This window comes from Dasypus novemcinctus, chromosome 4 (genome assembly GCF_030445035.2).
Source record: "Dasypus novemcinctus isolate mDasNov1 chromosome 4, mDasNov1.1.hap2, whole genome shotgun sequence".
NCBI lineage: Eukaryota > Metazoa > Chordata > Mammalia > Cingulata > Dasypodidae > Dasypus > Dasypus novemcinctus.
In genome coordinates this window covers 47,694,135-47,716,088 of record NC_080676.1, presented here as the reverse complement: position 1 = coordinate 47,716,088, position 21,954 = coordinate 47,694,135, and the positions used below count along the sequence as shown (strand labels likewise).

The window sequence follows — 21,954 nt, the reverse complement described above, 5'->3', positions numbered from 1 at the left end:
ATTTATCCATATGCTATAATCACCCAATACATTGTTAATATTATTTCTTTCTTTAAGCAGTTACTTTTAGATCAATTAAAAATAGAAAAAATAAAAGATTTTATTTTACTTTCACTGATTTTTTTCCTCTTATGATTGTTTTTTCATTATGTAGGTCCACATTTCCTTCTACCTGAGGTCCTTTTTTTTTTTAACATTTGTTGCACAGCAAGTCTGCAGGAAATGAATTCTTTTCGTTTTCATTTGTCTGTGATTACTTTCTCATCTACTTGCCAGAACCAAGTATATTTTCTCATATCTTCACTGTGAGATTTTGATGGGGTTCCTAGCCCATGAGGGTGTGAGGTCCCCCTAAAACTGCAACCCTCAGGAGTTTCTCACTCTAACACTGGTCCACATTCAACCTCCAGCCTTTTTTAAAAATAACCATTTAAATGCTTCTATCAGTTTATGACTCCAGAGGTTTCTGCTCCAGGTGCCATCTCTGGTTTGTGCCTCTCTCTCCAGATTTCAGAATGGTGGTTTGCCTGCAAATCTCATTTCCCTTATAATCCAAGAAAAGTCATTGATTTTTAGTATTTCCAGCTTTTTCTTATTGTAAGGATGTAAGTGACAATATCCAAGGATCTTTTGTATCAGAGCTGACTCCAGAAGCCCCCTGCAAGTATTTAAATCTGATTTCTATTTCTTGCTCTTACAATATTGTTACCGTGAATGGAGTATAGAGGAGGACATAAAGGAGGATGAGGCCATCTGTGGAAAAGACACCGCTGCAGTAAGAATCTTAATGTTGTTGTTCTGTATCCATCCAACTCGTTTTGCTGCACCTATCTATCCTGGGTATGTTCTTCATGACAAGTGGTTCTCAACCCTCACTGTGCATAAATGTCATGTAGGGTGAGTTTAAAATTACAGATTATACAGCACCATCCCAGAGACTGATTCAACTGGTTTGGGATGAGTCTATTTGAAAATTTCAGTTATTTCAGATAGATCCTGGTAACTCCCCAGAGAATTCTAATGGGAAGTTTGGAGAACTCTACACTCTATAGCAGCACAGTTTAATATAAATTTTGCAGTGATGACATGTTCTAGAGCTACACTGGGCAATATGATAGCCACTAGACACATGTCGCTACTAAGCACTCAAAATATGGCTAGTGTGAGAGAGGAACTGAATTTTTCATTTTATCAAGTTTCAATTTAAATAACCAGATGTGGTTAGTGACTACTGTATTTTATAATGCAGACGCTTGCTACTTAAAGTGTGGTCTACAGATCAACTGGGTTCTGATTAGAAAGTCAGACTGTCAGGTCCTACCCAGGTGAACTCGATCACATAGATACATTGTTAGAAGTCCAGATTCCTGTTCAGTGGTCTGGATATAAGGCCTGAGATTCTGTATTTCTAACAAGTTCCCAGGTGATGCCAATGCCATTGGTCCAGTCACCACATATTGTGTAACAAGGCCCCACACAATGGTTATCAAACTTATCTACACACTGGAATCCCCTATAGAGCTTTGAGAAATATATTGGTGCCTGGGTCCATCCCTAGACTTTCTGATCTAATTGGTCCAACCTGTGGTCTAGTATTTTTTCATCTAACTCATTCTTTAAGACCTAGAGTTACAATATTACCTTCTCAAATTTTCCTTCATCATTTCACTGGATATTCCCTTTGTCTCTCTTTTTCTCTGTTGCTGCATTCTCTGTTACTGGATTCTAGGTTTTTATTCTTCTTGGTTTTCTCCCTTGTTTTGATAGAAGACATAGTCCAGTGACTTCTGGCAAAAGATTATAAAGAAGTAACCCCCCTCCCCTTCTGGTTATTATATATATAACTTCTTCAATCTACTTTCTCAACTAATTAATACTATACCTGGTTAGAGAATTCAAGTGTGAAAATAGTTCATTATTTAGAATTTTGAAGGCACTGTTTTCTCTGTTGTTTTAGCTTCCTGTTTATGCTGATGAAATGAATAATAATCATTTTATTCTTGATTGTTGTAATTAAATTTGGTTTTGTTTTCATGGCAATTTTGAGAGTTTTTAGAGTTTTCTATTTATCCCCGTGTTTAAAATTTTATATTATAGGCCTTGGTGTAGGTCTATTTTCATCCAGAGTACGAAGCACGAGATAATTCTTTTTAATCTGAAAATGCATGTCCTTAATTTCTGGGAAATTTTCTTAAATTATTTATTTCCTCCCCTTTCTAATTTCTTAATTTTTTCTAGAACTCCCATTATTACTTTATTTTGTAAGAGAGTTCCTCAATTCATCTTTAAACATCTATTAAATTTTTCATTTATAGATTTTTTGAAAAATCCCATGTTGCTTTATTATCTGAATATTCTTTCATATACCGTGTTGTTTTTTGTTCATGGATGCATTATAAATGCTTATATCTCAGAAGATATCAACAATATTTTTGAGTTTTTTGTTTGTTTCCTCCTGATCTGTTTCCTTCAATTTTTCTTTTCCTTATTTCTTTATTGTTTGTCATAAAGGCTTTCCTCAAATGCCTGATAATTGTTGGGTTTCTTCTTGTATTTATAAACAGAGACTAAAGAGGTAATTAAAACATCAGTGGGTAAGACCTATCAACTATGAGCTTCTCTTTAGGATAGGTCATTTCAGTGAAGAATTCCTATTCTCAGTTTCGTTAAGGCTGTTTTTCTAAGACTTCATGGATTCTCCCAAAGAAGTCTTTTCCATCCTTCTGTCTGGAGGGTATTAGTTTGGCTGTAATGTTGGGCACTGAGAGCAAAAGGAATTTAGAAAAGCTTCTTAATGTTCAATATGTAAGCTTTCACTTAATTATCTTCACTATCAAACCATTTTTCCGCTAGTGGTGGAGAAACAGGGATCAGGCATTTTAGATGAATGGCAAAGGAAGAAGGTCTGAAATTCTGCTACAGAGTTTTAACCCGTAGTCCCTTTTTTTAGCCAAAATTCATTCTTATTTCCAGAGATACCTAGTTTTGTCATTTCATGAATGTTTTGGGGATTCTGCAAGTTAAATTGGGTTGCTTCTTGCCTTTCATTATTGATACAGGATTTAGCTTTCTCTATATAATCATTTAAAACATGTCCCTCTTCTTTCCAGCTTCCAAAATTTTGTGATTTTCCATCTGCCATTCTTTTTTTTTTCCTGTGAATTAAGAATTCTTAATGCCCTATTACTGTTATTTTTAGTGAGGTTTCAAGAGTGTAGTGTAGCGAAGATAACAGGAATTCCTACTTCAAAGAGTTTATGAGGGATAACTGTAAAAATTCAGGTATTACCCAGTGCCACGGCAGTGTGTGCTCTTATTAATAATGACAAAAGTTAAATTCCATTATGTATGTACTATGAACTATGCACTAATCTAGGAGTTTTATGTAAATTAACTCATGATTTTTATCTTTCCCTTAGCCTCAATTTCATAATCCAAAAAGCTTATAAATTGAGTTTTTAAAAACTCATTTGGCAGCAAAACTTGATAAGATCTGAATTTATTTGGGGCCAAAACCTGACCTGAACTGATTCAAATATCTATTGGACATAGCATGAATATTCATATGTTTTATAGGAGAAATATTAATGTAATATTTATTACATTAGTCCTACACAGTCCTCTTGGTAGTGTTTCATAAAGGCCGTATTTCTTCCTAAAACCTAAAAATTTGGAATTCTGAAATACATCTGGCCCAAAGGGATTATGGACCTGTGTATGTATTTATAACCTTGCCCCTGAACTTTACCAGCTAGTCTTTATTTTGCTGATTAGTGTAATGAATAGAGTTACAGAGATGAAAATTAGAAATATAGTGGCTATACTCAGAAGAAAAATAAAACAAATCCAAAAGTTGAAGAAGAGGGTACGAGAGAGGAGGGCTGGAGTTTTTAAGAGACCAAGAAGATGAGTTTTAGAGGAAGCAATTGCCAGAAAGACAAGGACTTTGGGCAGAGAGCTAGGTAAATAACATTTTAGGAAGTTCTTCTGCATGTCATACTAGGTAGAAATATCAATAAAGACTTTAATGGCTTTAAATGCTTAGCGAAGACAGATTTCGGGTTTTGTTTTGTTTTGTTTCTTCCTTTCTTTTCTTAATGGAACCTGACCTAACTTAGACAAGTTTCATTTGGCCTATACTTCTAGCTACATATTCTTTGAACCCCTAGGACAATCAATCTCTCATACACAGCTGCTACTTAATAAATGTTCTTGAACTGAATTATAATAATCCTTAATGCATTAGTGTATTATATAAATATTTAATATAAAAGTAGTATACCACATAGAAAGGGGGTAGGATTAGGAACAGAAATTCTTGCAACTTTGCTTCAAGAGCGCTACCATGGGTGTACTTCCTTACTGGGCCTCCAGTTCAGAGAACTGTGTGAGCCATTTTCAGCAGTTCATGGCATGTGGTCATGGTAAATATTATAAGGTTCTGCTGAAGGTTTATTTATGTATGTACTCCCTTTGTTCCTGACCACCTTTCTAATCCAACCTGTTCCTACCCTATATTCTATTATGCTTGATATATGTCCTGAATTATGCTTGTAAAATATGCAGTACTATTGCATGTGTATCTGTTTTTTATTTATATGGGTAGTGTTGTGCTGTATTTTTTGTTTGTTTTTTTTTACCCATCATTTTTTATTTTTTCTACTCTGTTGGGTTTTAGGATTTTTCAAAGTTCTCTACATTGATTTTTTTCATTTATTCACCTAAAACTATTTATTAGTATCAAGTAAATACAAGGCCCAATGATGGACATGGGCTTTGAACTCTGGAATACAGGGCTCAAGTAATAAGTATATCTGAAAAACTATCCTAACTTCAGTTTCTAGTAGAATGCTTTTTTTTTTTTTAAAGATTTATTTATTTATTTAATTCCCCTCCCCTCCCCCGGTTATCTGTTCTCTGTGTCTATTTGCTGCATCTTCTTTCTTTGTCCGCTTCTGTTGTCGTCAGCGGCTGGGGAAATGTGGGTGGTGCCATTCCTGGGCAGACTGCACTTTCTTTCGCGCTGGGCTGCTCTCCTTAGGGACGCACTCCTTGCGAGTGGGGCTCCCCTACGCGGGGGACACCCCTGCGTGGCAGGGCACTCCTTGCGCACATCAGCACTGCGCATGGGCCAGCTGCACACGGGTCAAGGAGGCCCAGGGTTTGAACCGCGGACCTCCCATGTGGTAGACGGACACCCTAACCACTGGGCCAAGTCCGTTTTCCTCTAGTTTGAAGCTACCAATGAAATGGAATCCTTTCCCAACTATGCTACAAGAAAATATTTCTTACAAAATACAAGTTGCTGCCTATCTGTGAGATTTTTAACATAGAAGTTTTACATACTTAGGTTCAGCCATGTAGGCAAAGTTATATAGCAGTCATAAATGCTTCTCTCCAGTGAAAACCTTTTCTTCAGAATGACTACTTCAGTTTACATTTCTATCAACAGTGCACAAGAGTTCCCAGGTTCCCACATCCTCAGCCATCCTGATAATTATTTGCCTTTTTATTATGGGCCAATCTGATTATATAAATTGTTATCTCTGTTTTAATTTGCATTTTTCCTAGTTACTAGTGAGCTTAAATATCTTTTCATATATTTGCTACTCATTTGGGCTTCTTTTCCTACAAGCCCATTTTCTTTTGGAGACCCTGACATTCTTGCTGTTGAGTTGAAGGACTTTTTGTATTTTCTAGATAATAATCCTCTTTATCAATTTTCAATGCAGAATATATCTTTTGTTCAGCTGTTGTCTTTCTGTTAGCATTGCACATAATGTCCTTTATTGAAAAGAATATCTTAATTTTCTTATAGCTATATTCTTTTTTTTTACTGTTATTTTATTACTGTTGTTTTATTTTGTAATAAGTCCATATATTATATAAAACATAACAGGAAAAATGAACAAATTTATAAAATAAACTGAGGTGTTTGGATGAAAAAAAAAAAACAACACAAGAGCTTTGCCTTCATGTCTACAGATCTCTTGATATGTCGTTGGTCTTGTTCTTTAGATATCAAAGATACCTAGCTTGAAACAAAAGCTGTTATGCTGCAAGGTTAATCCATAGTTAGTATGATGGTGGCCAGGAAACAACAGATTTTCTAAAGTCTTATCCTTAGATACAAGGCTCTAACAAATGCTGATACGGAAAAATACAAACTTTTATCATCTGGCAGCAAGAGGGAAACTTGAATGAATGAATGCACCTTGCCTCCAAGTCCTCTGAAAGGAGGTGAGAAAATAAATACTGCATTTTACCAGTGTTCCCCCAAAGCATTACTCTAAGCATGCAAGAGGGTGCTGTAAGCAGCTACAATAGTAAGATCCAACCCAGAGGTAGGTTCAAGGCCAAAAGTAGGAGAGCAGTTAAAGAAATCCCCCTGGGGCCAGTACCATTTTACAGAATGCCCATATTGTGCTGGGTGATGATCCTGTGGCCTATTTATTTCTGATTCAAAAGGACATTTCCAATCTCAACCTTGCTTTAAAAGAGGCATTTGTGCACCTGCTATTAAGAACAGCTAGGATATAGGATAAGGCTTACAGAAAATTATTTAGCAAGCACATGCTGGCTATTCCAGTTTGAAATCTACCAGACTACAAAATCAAGGGGAAATAAAAAGTTGAGGATGGAGCTGTTGTTCCTCAGGATGAGGGGAAAAAATCTTACAAAAGGGAAAAGGGAGGGATTAGGCACTCAACCCTACATGGAGAACATCCTTCTCACACTAATTGGAAGATATGGAAGAGTATTACCAAAGGTTGACCAGACCATTTTGAAAACAAATGGAGAGGGAAAAAAGCATTTATGAAGAAAAGAAGAAATCTAGTAAAAGAAACACTTCTGGGTCTGATGAACTAGGTGAATACCAAAGACAGCTATCTATTACTCCAGTGTGGAGCTGGCGGCACTATCTCAAGACATTTTTAAATCCAATGAAATGTATTAAAAATGTGGTAGTTAACAAAGAAAATGAAAACCAAACCTCCAATGGGAAAATCTCTTTAGATTTGAAATCCGACATAGTCACATTTCAGTAATTTTGTGCATTATAGGAAAAAATAAAATAAGAGTAACAAATGTGAAGATCTGTTTTATTTCTACTAGGGGAAAGAGGAGGATAAATAGAACCGTTTCCAATTTGTTCTCCACCATATACGCACATGAACCCACACGCATACACACACACACCAAAAATATCCCAACAGAAAACAAAAACCAAGAAATCTAAAACCGAAACACCCTCAAACCGCACCAATACTTCGTATTTTGACCAAAAGAATAAATCCTGGAAGTGCAAAATGCAAAATCAAATGACTGAAAATGCTGAACAAACAGCATTATTAATATACAAAATATTTATATTACTGAACTAGTAACAGGTGATGTTCTCCGTGTCTGTAAAACTTTGGAACCACATAGCTGATTTGTTAAATCTAGTCCATGTCAGCTTCCAAAAACCAGAAAATATTTTAGTTAGCTTCATTCTTTGATGCCTCATCAAAATTTTCTACGAGATCTGGAACATCATCATCTTCTTCATCAATGTCTTCTGGTTTTGGTGCTTTGCTATCCAACACTTGCCGGGGGAACTGTTCAGCTAACTTCCTAAGACTTGTTAAGCTGTCAGCACCAAGCTGACTTAATATTCCAGGGAGCATTTCTGTTATTGGTTTGGCTTCTGCATGACCGGTAATTGCAAAGGTGTTAGCAGAGAGGGAAGCTTGGACCTTGGGATTTTTGAAATGGATAACTGTCCCATCATCTTTAATCATGTTCACCTCTTCGATACCAGCTATATTATTCACAGCCAGTTTTTTAAGAGAACTCTGAAGCTTTTTGTCATCAGCTGTAGCTGTTCTGTGTACCACCTTCTTCTTTCTGCGAGCTGTACCCTTGCCCCCTATCCGGACCTGAGCCTGAAGTTTGGCTAACTTTTCTTGATTCATGCTGTTGGTAAATCTGAAGCAGGAAGGGTCCTCCAACACCAGCACGCGGCAAGAGCAAGATGGCTGCCTCAGCGGAGACAGAGAAAGACTATAGCTATATTCTTTATTTGCTTATACTACGTCCTTTTGTTTTGTGCTTTTGGATCATGCTAAGTCATAATTTTGCAAATCAAAAAGACTGTATACTTAGTCATCCTTAGACTTAGTGCCCTCATTTGGAAAATATGTTTAGCCTAAGTACTTATTAATCAGTCTTTCAAAACTAGAGTTCTGGAAAATTCTATATAATGTTATGATTAATAAGATGTGAAAATGTAGCTAAATGGAAAAATGTTGGTAAAGCACCTCTGATTCCTGGGCCACAGGAAGTGGTTTAATTTTCCAGCTGCTAATACAAATCTGATGCCTGGATTATGGACTTCTCCTAGCCTCAAAACCATAAGCCAATATATTGCTGTTGTGTAAGTAAACCCATTGTATGGTACTTGTTTTAGCAGCTGGGAAACTAAAACGGGGCATCTTCTAAATAGCATTAGTTATTATTACTATTAGTTGATGTATTATTAGCCAGAAAGAGCAATCTATGCTCATAAAAATTATTGGTGTGGTTTCATTTTTATTTGCTTAGTTTGTGCAAACAGATGCTGATAAAACTGAATGTTCATTTTCTATTTTAAAGACGTGTTTTTTAACTGAAAGGTGGTACAAAATCCAAAGGTATCACTATAGAATCAATTATTTAATGACAGCTGGATGGACAGTGTAGTTGTGACTCAATACTGTCAATCATAGGATTCAAGGAGACACTAGGTGTTTATGAAAGACTGGCTCATGGTGGATATTTTAGCAGCCTATGTATTGCTTCTTATAGACTTCAGAGTCTTCCATAGCTTTGAATTGCAACTATTTTATTTTATTTTAATTTCATTTTTTAAATAAAATACTCTTACTCTTGCAGTACTTTATGGATACCACTGCCTCTGCCAGAAATGCCCTGGGGGAGATAAATGGAAGGCCAAATACAAATGACTCTCCTTATGTGTACCAGGAGTGAATTTTTCTCAGTGGGATATAGAAAGTGCAACTCTGTGAGTTATTATTCATGGGTCATAAACCAAAAGTATTCCCAAACCCAGTTCTTTCTCATCCCTTAAAATGTAATTGATTCTACTCAGCTGATAACCTACTCTCCTGAAGAGAGACCTGGGATTGCCACAGTTCTCATTACCCGTGTCATTGTCATTCATTTGGCATTCTGTCATTTACCAGGTTGAATTGTTGGTTACCCTTTCTTGATGAGTACAACATCCTTATCTAATATGCAGGCTCCTTACTGGCAGGAAGTGTAGGGTCTTTCTCTTTCTATTCCCCAAAATACCAACATCATTCCAAGCCATATACAAATTAGGTGCTCAGCAAATATTTGCTGATTAATAGATAATCTCTGCTCTACCATGGTGGAAGAATCTCTGCTCTACTGTAGCTGTTTATCTAGGGTCCACTCCATGATATTTTTATAGGGATGCTAGGAACACTGGGTAGCTATGAACTTCTGGATGTAACGGACAAAGCTGTGTCACTCCGCTTGGAGTCTTGCAATGAAAACCAGTTCTCTCTTCTCTCTACACAAGCAGTCATATGTACGTGCTTGCACCTTGTGATGTTTTATTCTTAAGCTCCTGTCTCTGATGGGTGGTATACAAGAGCAGAGAGATGCATGCAACAAAAACCCTGAGGTGTTACTGGCATTCAGCTCTCCCCATTCTCCAGATCAGTCTGTCCTTCATATAAAACCTGCAGCTGCTAACTGCAGGGCTTGTCACTGTTACCAGTTCTGCCTCTTCATCACACAGTCAGCATGCCTTTTTTGCTCAATCAAACCTACCCGGATATGGATTGTTCCATTGGAGTGGTCTGGCTGCTGTTGCTGCTATTTCCAAGCTATTAACATAGACATTACAGCGCTCCAACCACTCCAAGACTGCAACAACACAGCCATCCTGGATGCCAGCCACTTCAGGGAGATCTCAGACAGATGGCTGTTTGCAGAGGGCAGAGAATTTAACAGCAGTTCCTCTCTACACTGTGATGATGGATTTCCACCTCAAAGGAAGTAATGGGCATTAATCCCCTTGAGATTTCACGATATTCATTCTATGCCTTTCTATCCATGTCCCATTCTTCACCCTTGCAAACAGCAAGCAGATGCCAGCATTTTTGGAGGCCTGAAAGGAGGGAGCCCTCATTACTGCAAAGCCCCATATATTCCTAGGAGAAGGAGCCCATCTTCAGGGGTCCCCTATATCCTGCGGATACTAGTTTTGTGATCCCAGGATCACATAACTTTGCTGAATTCTTATTTTTTCCATTTGTAAAATGGAGATGATAATATTTACCTCCCAAGATTGTTTGGAGGACTAAATGAAGGGTAATGTGTAGAGCGAAGAGTATATTCTTGGCACTCAACAGATGCTTGATAAATGTGTGCTGCAGCAGGGCCCCTCAGGATGGTAAGAGCACATTGTCTCTCTCACCTCCTTTTTTTTTTTTTGATTTCCCCCTTTGTTTCTCAGAGACTCCCTCTTCCAGTAATTCATGGATACCTAAGCCTCTGTTAATTTTTCTTTTTTTTTTTTTTGACATCAATTACTACTTTCTTCTAGTTCAGTTTTTTAAAAGTAAAACATACTTAAGTGTACCATATGCAGAGAAAAATGCCTGAATCATGAGGGTGCAGCTTAATGAGCTTTCACAAAGTGAACAACTGGTGCAACCTACACCCAGACTGAGAAGAAATCACAAAGCTAGTATCTCCAGAAGCCCCTTCATGCTCTCCCAGAATTTGTAAGATTTTGAAAGATAACAGTGAGCTGGAATATACTCAGCTGATTCAAAGAATCCTGAGAACCTTTGTTCCAGGGACAAAAGTTGTGTCATACATCACATAAAGTTTCTTCCAGAAAAGAAAATCTGGAGCCATGATTTCTTCAGTCAAGATACAATGCTGCCTTAAGTAGTGACTACAGCAGAATTTAAAAAACTGATCACTGGATAGCCACTCCAGAAACTTCTTTCCTTAGTTTCCTTAGACAATATTCTTGGTCATCTTTGTAAGATTATTCTTATATTTTCCTACAAGCTATGCCATAAATGGTATCTTAGTAATGGTGATTCAGCTTCAAAGAGGCAAGAAAACCCACTGCTAGCCAAAATTATTGGTCACCTTGCATTCATTAGACATGGATTCTGGAGTGGTGCCACTAAATAATTCAGGAAAAAGAAAACAAAACTCTAAACATAGGATTTATTTGTGGTGAAAACCTTAAGATTTTCCTGATGTGTGAACACAAAGGTATTGGTGCAACCCTAATTATTCATTTGATTTGAGATATGATCAGTGAGAGTGACTGATTTGATTTTAATTATTATTATAATACATATATAATTACTAGTTTGTTGCCAAATCAAGGTATGCTAGAGGATACATTTAAATGTTTTAAAATGTTTTTAAAATTAACATACCCATCATTTCATGTAGATGGAGATTTAAAGTACTTCAAAAATTAGGTATCACATTAATAATCATGTTCATATTATTAATTTACTCTGTATAGCATATTTTCTTTATGAGGGTAAAGATAACATAAATTTAGAATAAGTGCACTGTCTGACTTATTGTACATTGTATATTATTTAGATTTGAAATGAGGATAATTTATTCTTTAAATGACCTTAAAATAATAGAAATATAGGAACCATAAATCATTAGACAAAAGAAGGCAAGGCAGAAAAATGTAACTAAATTTATGCTAGATATATTTTAATTAAAGGATCCCAGAGATGTGGCTCTTACAAGTATACTCTTACAAGTATATGAAAATAATGTTTACAATCAAAGAAGTCTCCAATCTCCTCATTTCTGTACTTATAAATTTTGAGAAATTAAATGTTCATGTATTCTTTCTCATCCTGAAATTCTGGGATTTTCTGAAGTGTTTTATGACACAGTAAAAGTCATGGTAAATTTCAACACAGCCCCAGTGTAAAGAAGATTGAATAACCAAAGGATGGTGCTTCATTAGGGTTGAGGAAAACCTCCTGGGCTCTCCACATGACTGACAGGGAGCACTCAACATTGTTCCATTATCTCTGAACTTCCAGGGTTCCATGTGCACTGGTAGGCAGCAGTCTACTGATGAGCAAATGCCCTGGGAATTATTAGAAATATTCAAATACCAAAGTAAATTAATTGAAAAATGAGATTTCTTCAAAGTGGAAATCAATCAAGAAACCCAGAGAAATAATGGAGCATCAGAAATGTGCTGCAGGTGGCAGAGATGCCTGTCACGTTCAGGCCTTCTACAAAGCACCAAGGCAACAGAGCTGGAGTGGTGAGAGAAAGCCACTGAGGCTTTAACTCAAGTGAGGATGCTCACTATATCAGACTGTGGGCATTGCTCTGGGCAAAAAACATTCCAGGTTTCTCCCAGGGAGCTGGAGACTGACTTTTCCAGAAACTCCTTAACCTGGACACTCTTGCTTGCAAATAACAGAAATGCAGCTCAAATGATCTCAGGCAAAAAGGGAATGTATTATTTCATGCAACTAAAATCAAGAGAGCAGCTGGCCTCAGAAATAACTGGCAACAGAAACGTGAGGACCTCTGGAACCCCTCTTCTCACCCCACACTGCCATCACTTGTCTTTGATTATCTAAATGTAGCTTTATTCTCCCAGATCTGGATTATCCACAAAGCTAGAAGCATGGCAGCTGGCAGTTCCCAGGTATGGATGCATCTCCGCCTGAATGCAGAAGAACTGTCTTTCTTCTGTTACTTTCATTTTGTAAATGGCTGTGTCCAGCTTGTACCACATGTTTACCCTCCAGTCAAGCAGGCAGAAAACTCTCATGATGGAGGTGCTCTCTTGAACAACCTGGGTGGAGTAAGAAGGTGATTGAACAGGATGGAACAGTTCCTCCCTTACAAAGGGGAGGATGCTGTTTCAAAAGAAGGTAGGACTGCTGAGCAAACAATTAGTAGGTGTCTATTATTGTTGTTATAGTCCACACAGACAGGCTAAGTGAATCACACTTGATTTTGTATATATGTTCATTTTTCATAGACTTTACCTCATTCTTGAAAAGATCTAAAACCCCCACAAACAGGTTAAAAGCCATTGTTCTATGCCACCACTAATGGAGCTCCTTACCTCATTAAGTGTTTGGATCCCTGACCTGGTAGCACTACTTCTCAAAGTAATACTAACTCTACAAGAGGCAGTTGGTTTTCCTCCTGCAGCAGCAGCAACTGATCCCTGAAAGGAAGGCTATTACTATGAGTTCCTTGTAGCATCTTCGATTACAAGTGCCACCGGGTCCCTGCCCGCTCAAGTCTGAACATTGAAGAATGCACATGATAAATATTTGCTTTTATACAAACTGCCAGAAGCTTTCTGCAATTGCTCAAATGCAATCCTAGGAGTGAGGGGGGCAGGAAGTTTCAGTTTGAGGCAAGCAGAAGAGAACCCAGACACAAAAAAAGGATAATAAATATTTTCAAGCTCAAATAATTGAAATAAGGGGCTAGTTACGGTCCAGAAAATGGAAAGGAGAAAATAAGAGTTAAAATTCAGTCTTGTTTCCTTTTGGTTCAAACTAGCTTTATGCTCCTGTTAGCTGATGTGGTTATGAGAGACCTCAGTGAAGTATTTTTAAAGCACATTATATTTTGCAAAACCTGTGAAATGGCTGTTCTGTGTCGTTGGTTCCAAGGCCCTGGTCAGAAGCAAGAACTGTGTTTATTAAGGGTTTACAGAAGCAGAGATGAACTGAAAATTGTGGTTTTAAGTTAGGCTACATGAGACGGCTCTACCACATTGTACGGAAGGAAGAAAGAGGTTGGGAGGATGGGCTCAGGAAGGGCACATCTTAGAAGTATGCTAAATTGTACTTTATACTGAGCTATGAATCTCAGATTGAATGGCAAGTTGAGCAAGGAGTATGGAAAGAGGAGGGATAATTGAGGTGAGAAGGAAGGACTATTTGAATGGAAAAACCCAAACCAAAATTGAATCCATCTCCTGACAGCACTGGTTCTTTATGTCTACTAAAGCTGAGTTTAACTAGCAGTAAGTATTTACTAATAAACCCACTTACCTAGCTCAGGTTTGTGTCCTTTTGACTATACTCTCTAATTGATTGCTCCCAAATTATTAGATTTTGAAGACTAGTAAAATTAAAATAAAAAAAGATATTTGGGAGACCAAAATAGCATTTCCATCTTCTTTCTTTCCTCAGAAGAGACATTAAAACAAACATCCTTTCCTCAATTAACGCTGTCATTTCAAAAAACGAAGACATTTTTAAACTCAAATAAGGAAGACTTTTATAATCTCAGAATAAAGGAGAATCCTTTAAATCAAACATATTTAGCTTAATGAAAACTATTACATTGACCTTATTTTTTTCTGTTTCAACCTGAGTGCATCATCACTACCAGCACCAGTACTTGGAAATCATTATTCAAAGACACCAAGAGATACAAGCCAACTTCTGTGGGGACAATAGGAATGTATTTTCCTTTCTCTATCCAATCTTGGTTCATTTCCTGTTTTCACCACTGCGCCCCCCCGCGCCCCCCATCCACTCAACACATTACTTCACCAGATATCGGAGCCAAAATAGGCTCAGCAAAAACACGAAATCAAGAGGAAGTGGTAGGGGCAGAGCAACAATTAGGTAAAATCATTTATGAGAAAAGTGTGAAGCTCTTCATCCCTTCATATAAGTTTGCATTCTTTCCTTTCTTTGAATCTGCTACCCGATATAAAACTCTCCTTTTAGTTTCAACTGAAGGACACAGAATTACTTTTGGATTCCAAATATTCATGGCAAAATATACATGCTAACTTGCTGGTATTGTTTTCTAATTGCATTTTACTCATCCCTCCCATATATTCATAAACATAATGAGATCTTTAAACTGAAGGGTTTTCTCCACCACTAAAGAGCATAATGCAAACTGCTGCAGTGAAATATATTCACTCATTCAACAACACGCCAAGATATCAAATTAGCATTTGCATTAGTGAATGACTCAGATATAATATAAAATTAATCCTTTACAAATTTATCCTGGCTTCGTCAAACTGTTATTGTAATAAATTTCCTTTTGAAAGCACATTTAATTACATCTTTTACAGGGAGTAGTATATCAAGACCTAGACATCAACGTTGAAAAAATTAGGTAAAATTGCATTTCTAAAAAAGAAAAAATAAAAAGCAAAATGTAAGAAATACTAAAATTATCTATATAATTTTCAGTCTTCAGAAAGAACTGATACGGATTCCCATCAATTACTAGGTGACATTTTTGGCAGGAAAAAAAATTGTTTTTCTAAAGCACGCAGTTTTTGCTTAAGCCTCAAAAGTTTTTCTCTTTGGAAAAAAAAATCACATCATATTCATTTCACTTCCTCAGGCATTTATTACATAGAGAATCAATTAACAGTAAAGTTAATTGCAAACTATAAAATTGGTAATTGAGACAAATTACACATGATGGCTTTGTAATTTGGGTAAATGACAGCTTCAGATGGATGTGTGACCTACAGACTTATGTTATCCAAGATATTTGTCTTTTCAGTAAAAATATCTAAAGAAATTTAAGTTAAAATACAGAGAGTGCAGACACATTATATAATATATTAGAGCACAGAATTCAGTAAGAAGAAGTCTCCCACCTAGAGGCTTTATTATTTCAAGTTTTTAGAAGCAGGTCATATAACTATGTTAAACTCATCATACAATCTTATGTCATAGACCCTGAGGATTGAATTACAGTGCCAGGCAACACCAAACTGACATCAGTTACCTGCTTCCAAGACTTGTATATGCTACAAATGTAATCTTGTTTTAAGAAAGTTTCTAGTGTACTGAGGAAATGTCACTGCTTAAGGAGCCATTGAGAACCTTCTCAGCAAATCCATTTTACAAACTGTACCAAGACACTCTACAATTCTACTAAAGAGACAAATTATATGAACGGCTATCAACTAATTGGAATATGTTGACAGACTGTCAAAGGAATGATTATTATATACATCCCATGGATTAAAGTATACAGGTCTACCTCATAAACATGACTCGGAACAAGATGTTTAAGAAGCAACCATGGATTTCTCTTAAAATTCCAGACAATAATAATGAATAAATAGCTAGATACCTGACACCAGCTAGATTAAAAAATAAGCTTAAAAGTTTATTAATGGATAATATTATTACAAAGTCAATTAAAAAAATAAATAAATAAATAAAAAATAAAAAAAAAATAAAATGAAAAAAAAAAAAAGTTTATTAATGGTGTGAACCCGTGATCTAGGCTTTTCATTCATTCAGCTACAGTCATAGGTCAAATAAGGAGTACCTACTCTCTGAAAGGCCTCTGACAATGGAGTATCCACCTGGTAAGATTATATATCTATAAACTTCTTCCTCTAATGTTTGCATATAATTACACATTCTCTGTAGGAGTTTTGTTTTTTGTTCCCCAGTCCATATCAGTCATTTTGCCTATCTCTCATAGCTTTCTCTATTCACCTCTCTTTCCCTTCTCTGCTTCCTTTGGGATTCAGTCCAATGCCCCTGGCAAAATAAAGCTCCAGTGAGATTCCTACCCAGTGGGCTGGGAGATCCTCCAGTTCTCTGTGACCACATCTTAACCACATCTTCTTTAATGCTAAGTAGCTTCAGGTATTTTCTCCTGTCTTGCTGAGGCCTGAAGTGGGGATATTCATTGTAGTTTCCAATGCCAAAATCAACAGCTCAATTATAGGTATCTACAAAGGGTGCTGTTCTTTTTTCCAGCAGCCCCCCATCTGCTGATGCCCAATATTGAAGGTGGTACTGTTTATAGAGAAGTAGCTCTAGCCACAGTTGCTGGCACCAGGGCTACTTATGTCTTTATGCATAATGTCCCATGTCCATTTTAATGAAACTGCTCATTCTGGGACTAACTTATTCTTCTGTTACAATACTCTGAGAGTCAGACATGATCCCATAGGGAACTGAAACACAAGACAGTGTAAGTAACAGCTGGAGAGTTGTATTTAAATCATGAAAATCACCCCAAACTTGGACCTATGGACTCTGGCCCATATATTTACAAACTTTTACATTAGAATAAATCAGAACCCAGAAGTTTCTCTCACTCTCATTCCATAGGTCTTCTAGTAAACTTTCACTTCTAGGCTTCCAACTATGTCTGGCAGTTTAGGCTCAAATTGGTATACCTGCTATCTATACAGTCATTATTCAGACATTATTCAGAATACTGGGTGATACAATATTGCAAATCATTATCATATACTCCCATTCCTGGGATGTTGGGTATGTTGCTGTTTTACATGAACTCTCCTGGTCTCATACGCTATTCCTTCAAGGCTGCTTTTGCCTTCTAGAACATTATTCTCTCCTTGTTTTCTAATCTCCTACCACTCCTGTGAGGATCATTTTCATTCATCTTTTTTTTTTCCTTCCTTTCCTAAAGTTTTCCATGCTCTTTTGTTTATTCTTACTTTGCACATGTTTTTGTAGGGGTTTGTGCATATGTGTGGCTTTATCTGATTATGTGCTCAATGTTGTGGGTTGAATGGTGGTCTACAAGATATGTGTGCCCAGATCCTGTGAATATGACTTTACTGGGAAAAAATGTCTTTACAGATGTAATTTAGTTAAGAATCTCGAGATGAGATCATCCTGGATCAGGTTGGGTCCTAGATACAATGACAAGTGTCCTTATAGGAGAAGAGAAGGGAAGAAGACACAGAGGAGAAGCCATAATGGAGATGAAACCAGAAACTGGAGTTAGACAAGCTGAAAGCCAAGGAATGCCAACAACCCCCAGAAGCTGGAAGAGACAAGGGAGGAGATTCCCCTAGGAACTCTGGAAGGAGTTTCATATTTCGGACCTCCAAGACTGTGAGAGAATACGTTTCTGTTGTTTTTAAATCACCAAGGCTGGTGATAATTTGTTAAGAAGCTCTAGGAAACAAATACAATGAGGAATCAAAGGACCTGAGTTTTGGTTCCATTTTATCTGTCAATTGGTGTAAGGAGCTTGGGCAAGACACTTAAACACTTCTGTTTTTATAATTCTCGTGTGTAAAATAAGGGCTTTGAATAAATGAAAATGAAAACTAAGTTCCTTGAAAATCTAAAATATTTTTAGTCTATGATTAAATATTTACTTTCATAAAGAGCATGTAATTTACTTAAAATTTCTATAAGAATCTAGTTTGTCTTTTCTTAAGTTATCATCAAAAAATTTTAAAATGTCCTAACAAATTTTTGGAATAAAAACTATAAAAATACAGCAAAAAAAAATATTATAAAGATAACTTTCCCCCCACTTTCAGACATGGAGTAAATAAAACTGTGCTTTTCTCCATATGAGAATTATGTAGATGTGTGATTTGGTGGAGATTTTCCCCAGCTATCCAGTTTGCTAAATAGCCCTGCACTTTAAACCACTGCCACTTACCCATTTCTACTTTCATTACTACTCAAATAGTCTTAAGAACTGTTCTCCCTTTCCCCTGTTCCTCTCTTCAAGAGCAGTGATCACTTTTTATTAAGCCTTTACTCTGGGTCAGGTGCTTTACATGGTATCTCATTTGATTCCTATAGCAAGTGTAAGAGGTAGTTTATTACCATCATTCTGTAGAGGAGCAAAAAAGAGGGTCAGAAAGGTTGAGTGACTTGCTCTGGGCAATAATATTTGTGAACAAGGATTCAAAATCCTACCTTACCTGACTGTGAAGTTTTTTTCCTCAATGAACTATTATTAGATTAAGGGGAGGAATAAAACATGCTCTCTTTCCTGTGGGAACTAACAATTTAATAGGCAAGGTGCATGTAAAGACTGAAGTGTAATCAAATGGGGAGATGTAATGAATATTTAATAAAAGTATGAGCTGAGTGCACCAGGTGAGTGTGGAATAATTATTTCTTCCTAAAGTGGTAACATTTCAGTAGGACTTTGAAGAATAAACAGAATATTGACAAATGGTATAGAGGGAGAAAACATGCAGATGGTTCAAGGATAAGCAATAGCCAGATGTGACTAAAGGTAAGCAAATTATAGGTGAATCTAAGAACACAGATTGGGATGAGATAGTAAAAAGTTTAAAATCTGTACTTTGCTTGTCATTGGATCTGAACACCTGAATAGACCACAATTAAAGTATGACAAACTCAGAGGATCTTCCTAAATGCAATCACCAGAGGCATACATGAAGGAAATGAACTATGATCACTGAAAAACAACTAGAAGATTTGAAGATCTTGTTCAATTAGAACCCATATGCAAACCCTAGTCTTCAGAAGGAAATGGCCTTTACAGTGAGTGTACTTCAAAGAGTACTGCAGGTTCGGTTGAAGAACCATAAAGCAAAACTCAAGAAAGCAAAATACAAACATATTCTGCAAAAACTACAAGAAGTTCAACAACAGCAATTACCTGAGGAAGGAGTCAAGACCAGTCCTTTTAGGAGAAATATGGACAAACCACACAGATCCCTAAGGGTACTTGTCCTATCTCCTTAGTTTATACAGATAATTCAGTACCTTCATTCCAATGTAGCATACATCCCAACATCAGAGTACCCACAGAATGCTTTGTTGGCCAGATAATAGTCCATTTTGGCTACTGCCAAGATTCTATTATATATATTCTATTATATATTGACTCTATCATTTTGGAATCCCAAATTCTTTCCCCAAGCCTAGATTCTAATTCTTTTGCCTCTTAATCTCTACAAAGAAATTAAACATCATTTTAAATTCTCTCCATTGCAACTTCTCTGGAAATCTAAATTTGTCCTCAAACAGAAAGTTCTTACTTGGGCTCTGCTTTCACGATACTCAAGCTAGGACATATCCTCTAAAAAAATAATCAAAACAAAAAAAGACATATCGCATAGTATATAGCCTGTCAGGCATTGAATCATGTCCCCCTCAAGACCTGTTCAAGTCCTAACCCCTGTTCCTCTGAGTGTGAACGCAATTGTGAATAGGATCTTCAAGGATTCTATTAAGATAAAGCGTATTGAATCAGGGTGGGCCTTAATCCTAAATGACTGGAGTTCTTATAAGCAATGGAAATTTGGACATGAGAGTAGAAACCCCAGTAGGCGATCAAAGAAGGCAGAGCACCATGTGAGAAAGGTACACAAGCCATGATCAGAAACTTAGACACTTCAGAGAAAGCATGGCTTGCCAAGACCTTGACTTCAGATTTCAAACCTCCAGAACTATAAGACAATGAATTTCTGTTGCTTTAGCCAACCAGCCTGCAGGATTTGTCGTAGTAGTCCTAGCTAGAGCCAGGTTTAGAGAGAATTTTTTAGTGTCAATTACATATATTAGAAAAAAAGAGAGGACCTGATAATCAGTGATATTCTTATCCTTAGAGATAAGGATATATCTCTAAAAACTGGGTGAGGGAGCAGCAATTAAATCCAAAGGAAGAAGAAAAGATGTTGGAAGAAAATAACAAAAATCAATGTGGATATTAATTAAAGTGAAAATATACCTGCCTTCGAGCACCCTTGCCTGGTGGGTAATGCTTGGTACTTGCTACAACAAGGGATTTCAGGCCACCTGACTACCAGCTAGAGAGAAATCTATCACTTGCTTGGAAAATCCCGCAACATCAACAGTCTGAAGTTCAGCAAACCCCTAAGTGATGCTCCTTCAGGACAGAGAAATGGTCTCTGCCCTGCCTTCCCTTCTATTTATACAGCCTGTCAGCAAAATTTTATTAAATTTTATTAAATGATTCGGGAACTATTAATGATGGGGGGAGACAATCCACTGTGCTCACCTTCTCCCAACACTCATTGATAATCTTCACTGTGGTCCAACTTTTGCTGCCAGTTTGTGGGGTCCAGAAGAAACATAAAGCTAGTTGATAGGTTCTGGGTGTAGTTTGGAAGGCAAAAAGGCCTAATGGGTACAGCTTCTGTTTGGGGTGGTGGAAAAGTTCTTATAAAGGATGGTGGTGATGGTAGCACAACATTGTGAATATAATTAATGCCATTGAATTGTGTAAATGTACTTGAAAGTGTTTAAAATAGAAAATGTTATGGTGTACATGTTACCATAATAACATTTTAAAATATTTGCTCTCATAGTTCATCTATATCTTCCCAGAAGAAACGACTATTCTATTTTGTCTTGTCACTCCTGAGGCGTTTTGCCAATTGTTGAACTTAAGATAAATCGAATCTTTACTTTTAAAAAAATGTAAGTTAAGAAGATTGCTGTTTATAATGTAGGAAAAAATGGACAAATCAGAGGTTTGTTCATTTTCATAAAATAATGTTTGAAGTCTCATTGGCTATTTTTTCTTTTTCTTCTTTATACTTTTCCACAGGGCTTGGGTTGTTTTCAATTTTGATAACCTCTGTTATCGATCTCATTTATTCCTCAACACTTGAAATAGCTTGAATAAAGTTTTAATTCACTTAAAACATGTATCAGCATAAACCATATATTTATACTTGCCTTAATTTGCCTGACAACCATAGACATTTTGGTTTAACAACCAGGGATTTGTTGTCTCACAGTTCAGAGGCTAGAAGTCTAAAATCAAGGTGTTGGCAAGACATGCACCAGACACAATTATTATTACAAAACAAATTTACACTTTAAATGATGTTAAAGCATTTCTTTCAATGCTGAGGAAATTGGGGATTGGGTATGTCTTAGATTCCCAGGCTGCCGTGACAAACACCACCCAATGGGTTGGCTTAAGCAACACACATTTACTGTCCCTAGAGGCTAGCACCAGCCGGCTGGCTGTGCTTTCTCCTGAAGCCTGCAGTGTTCTTGTGCGGGCTCGCCACAGTCCTTGGGGTTCCTTGGCTTGCATCTCTGCCTTTGTCCCATGATAAATATGGCTCTATCCATGTCTCTGCTCTGATTCTGCTGACTT

The 21,954-nt window shown here is 36.8% G+C and overlaps 2 protein-coding genes across 22 annotated transcripts in view; both read right to left on the bottom strand.

Annotated features, from left to right (window-relative positions):
* The window catches only part of NLGN1 (neuroligin 1), a 913,900-nt gene that overhangs the window by 247,801 nt on the left and 644,145 nt on the right, over positions 1 to 21,954 (bottom strand). The gene's annotated exons all lie outside the window — the stretch shown is intronic.
* On the bottom strand, positions 7,087 to 9,591 carry LOC101433809 (transcription factor BTF3 homolog 4). The gene has a single exon (XM_004451167.4). The coding sequence runs from the start codon at positions 7,956 to 7,958 to the stop codon at positions 7,482 to 7,484; it is 477 nt and encodes a 158-aa protein (XP_004451224.2). The 5' UTR covers positions 7,959 to 9,591; the 3' UTR covers positions 7,087 to 7,481.

Bases quoted from the DNA above. Each gene is read 5' to 3' on its own strand.
- LOC101433809 (XM_004451167.4), bottom strand. From the start codon at position 7,958: ATGAATCAAGAAAAGTTAGCCAAACTTCAGGCTCAGGTCCGGATAGGG.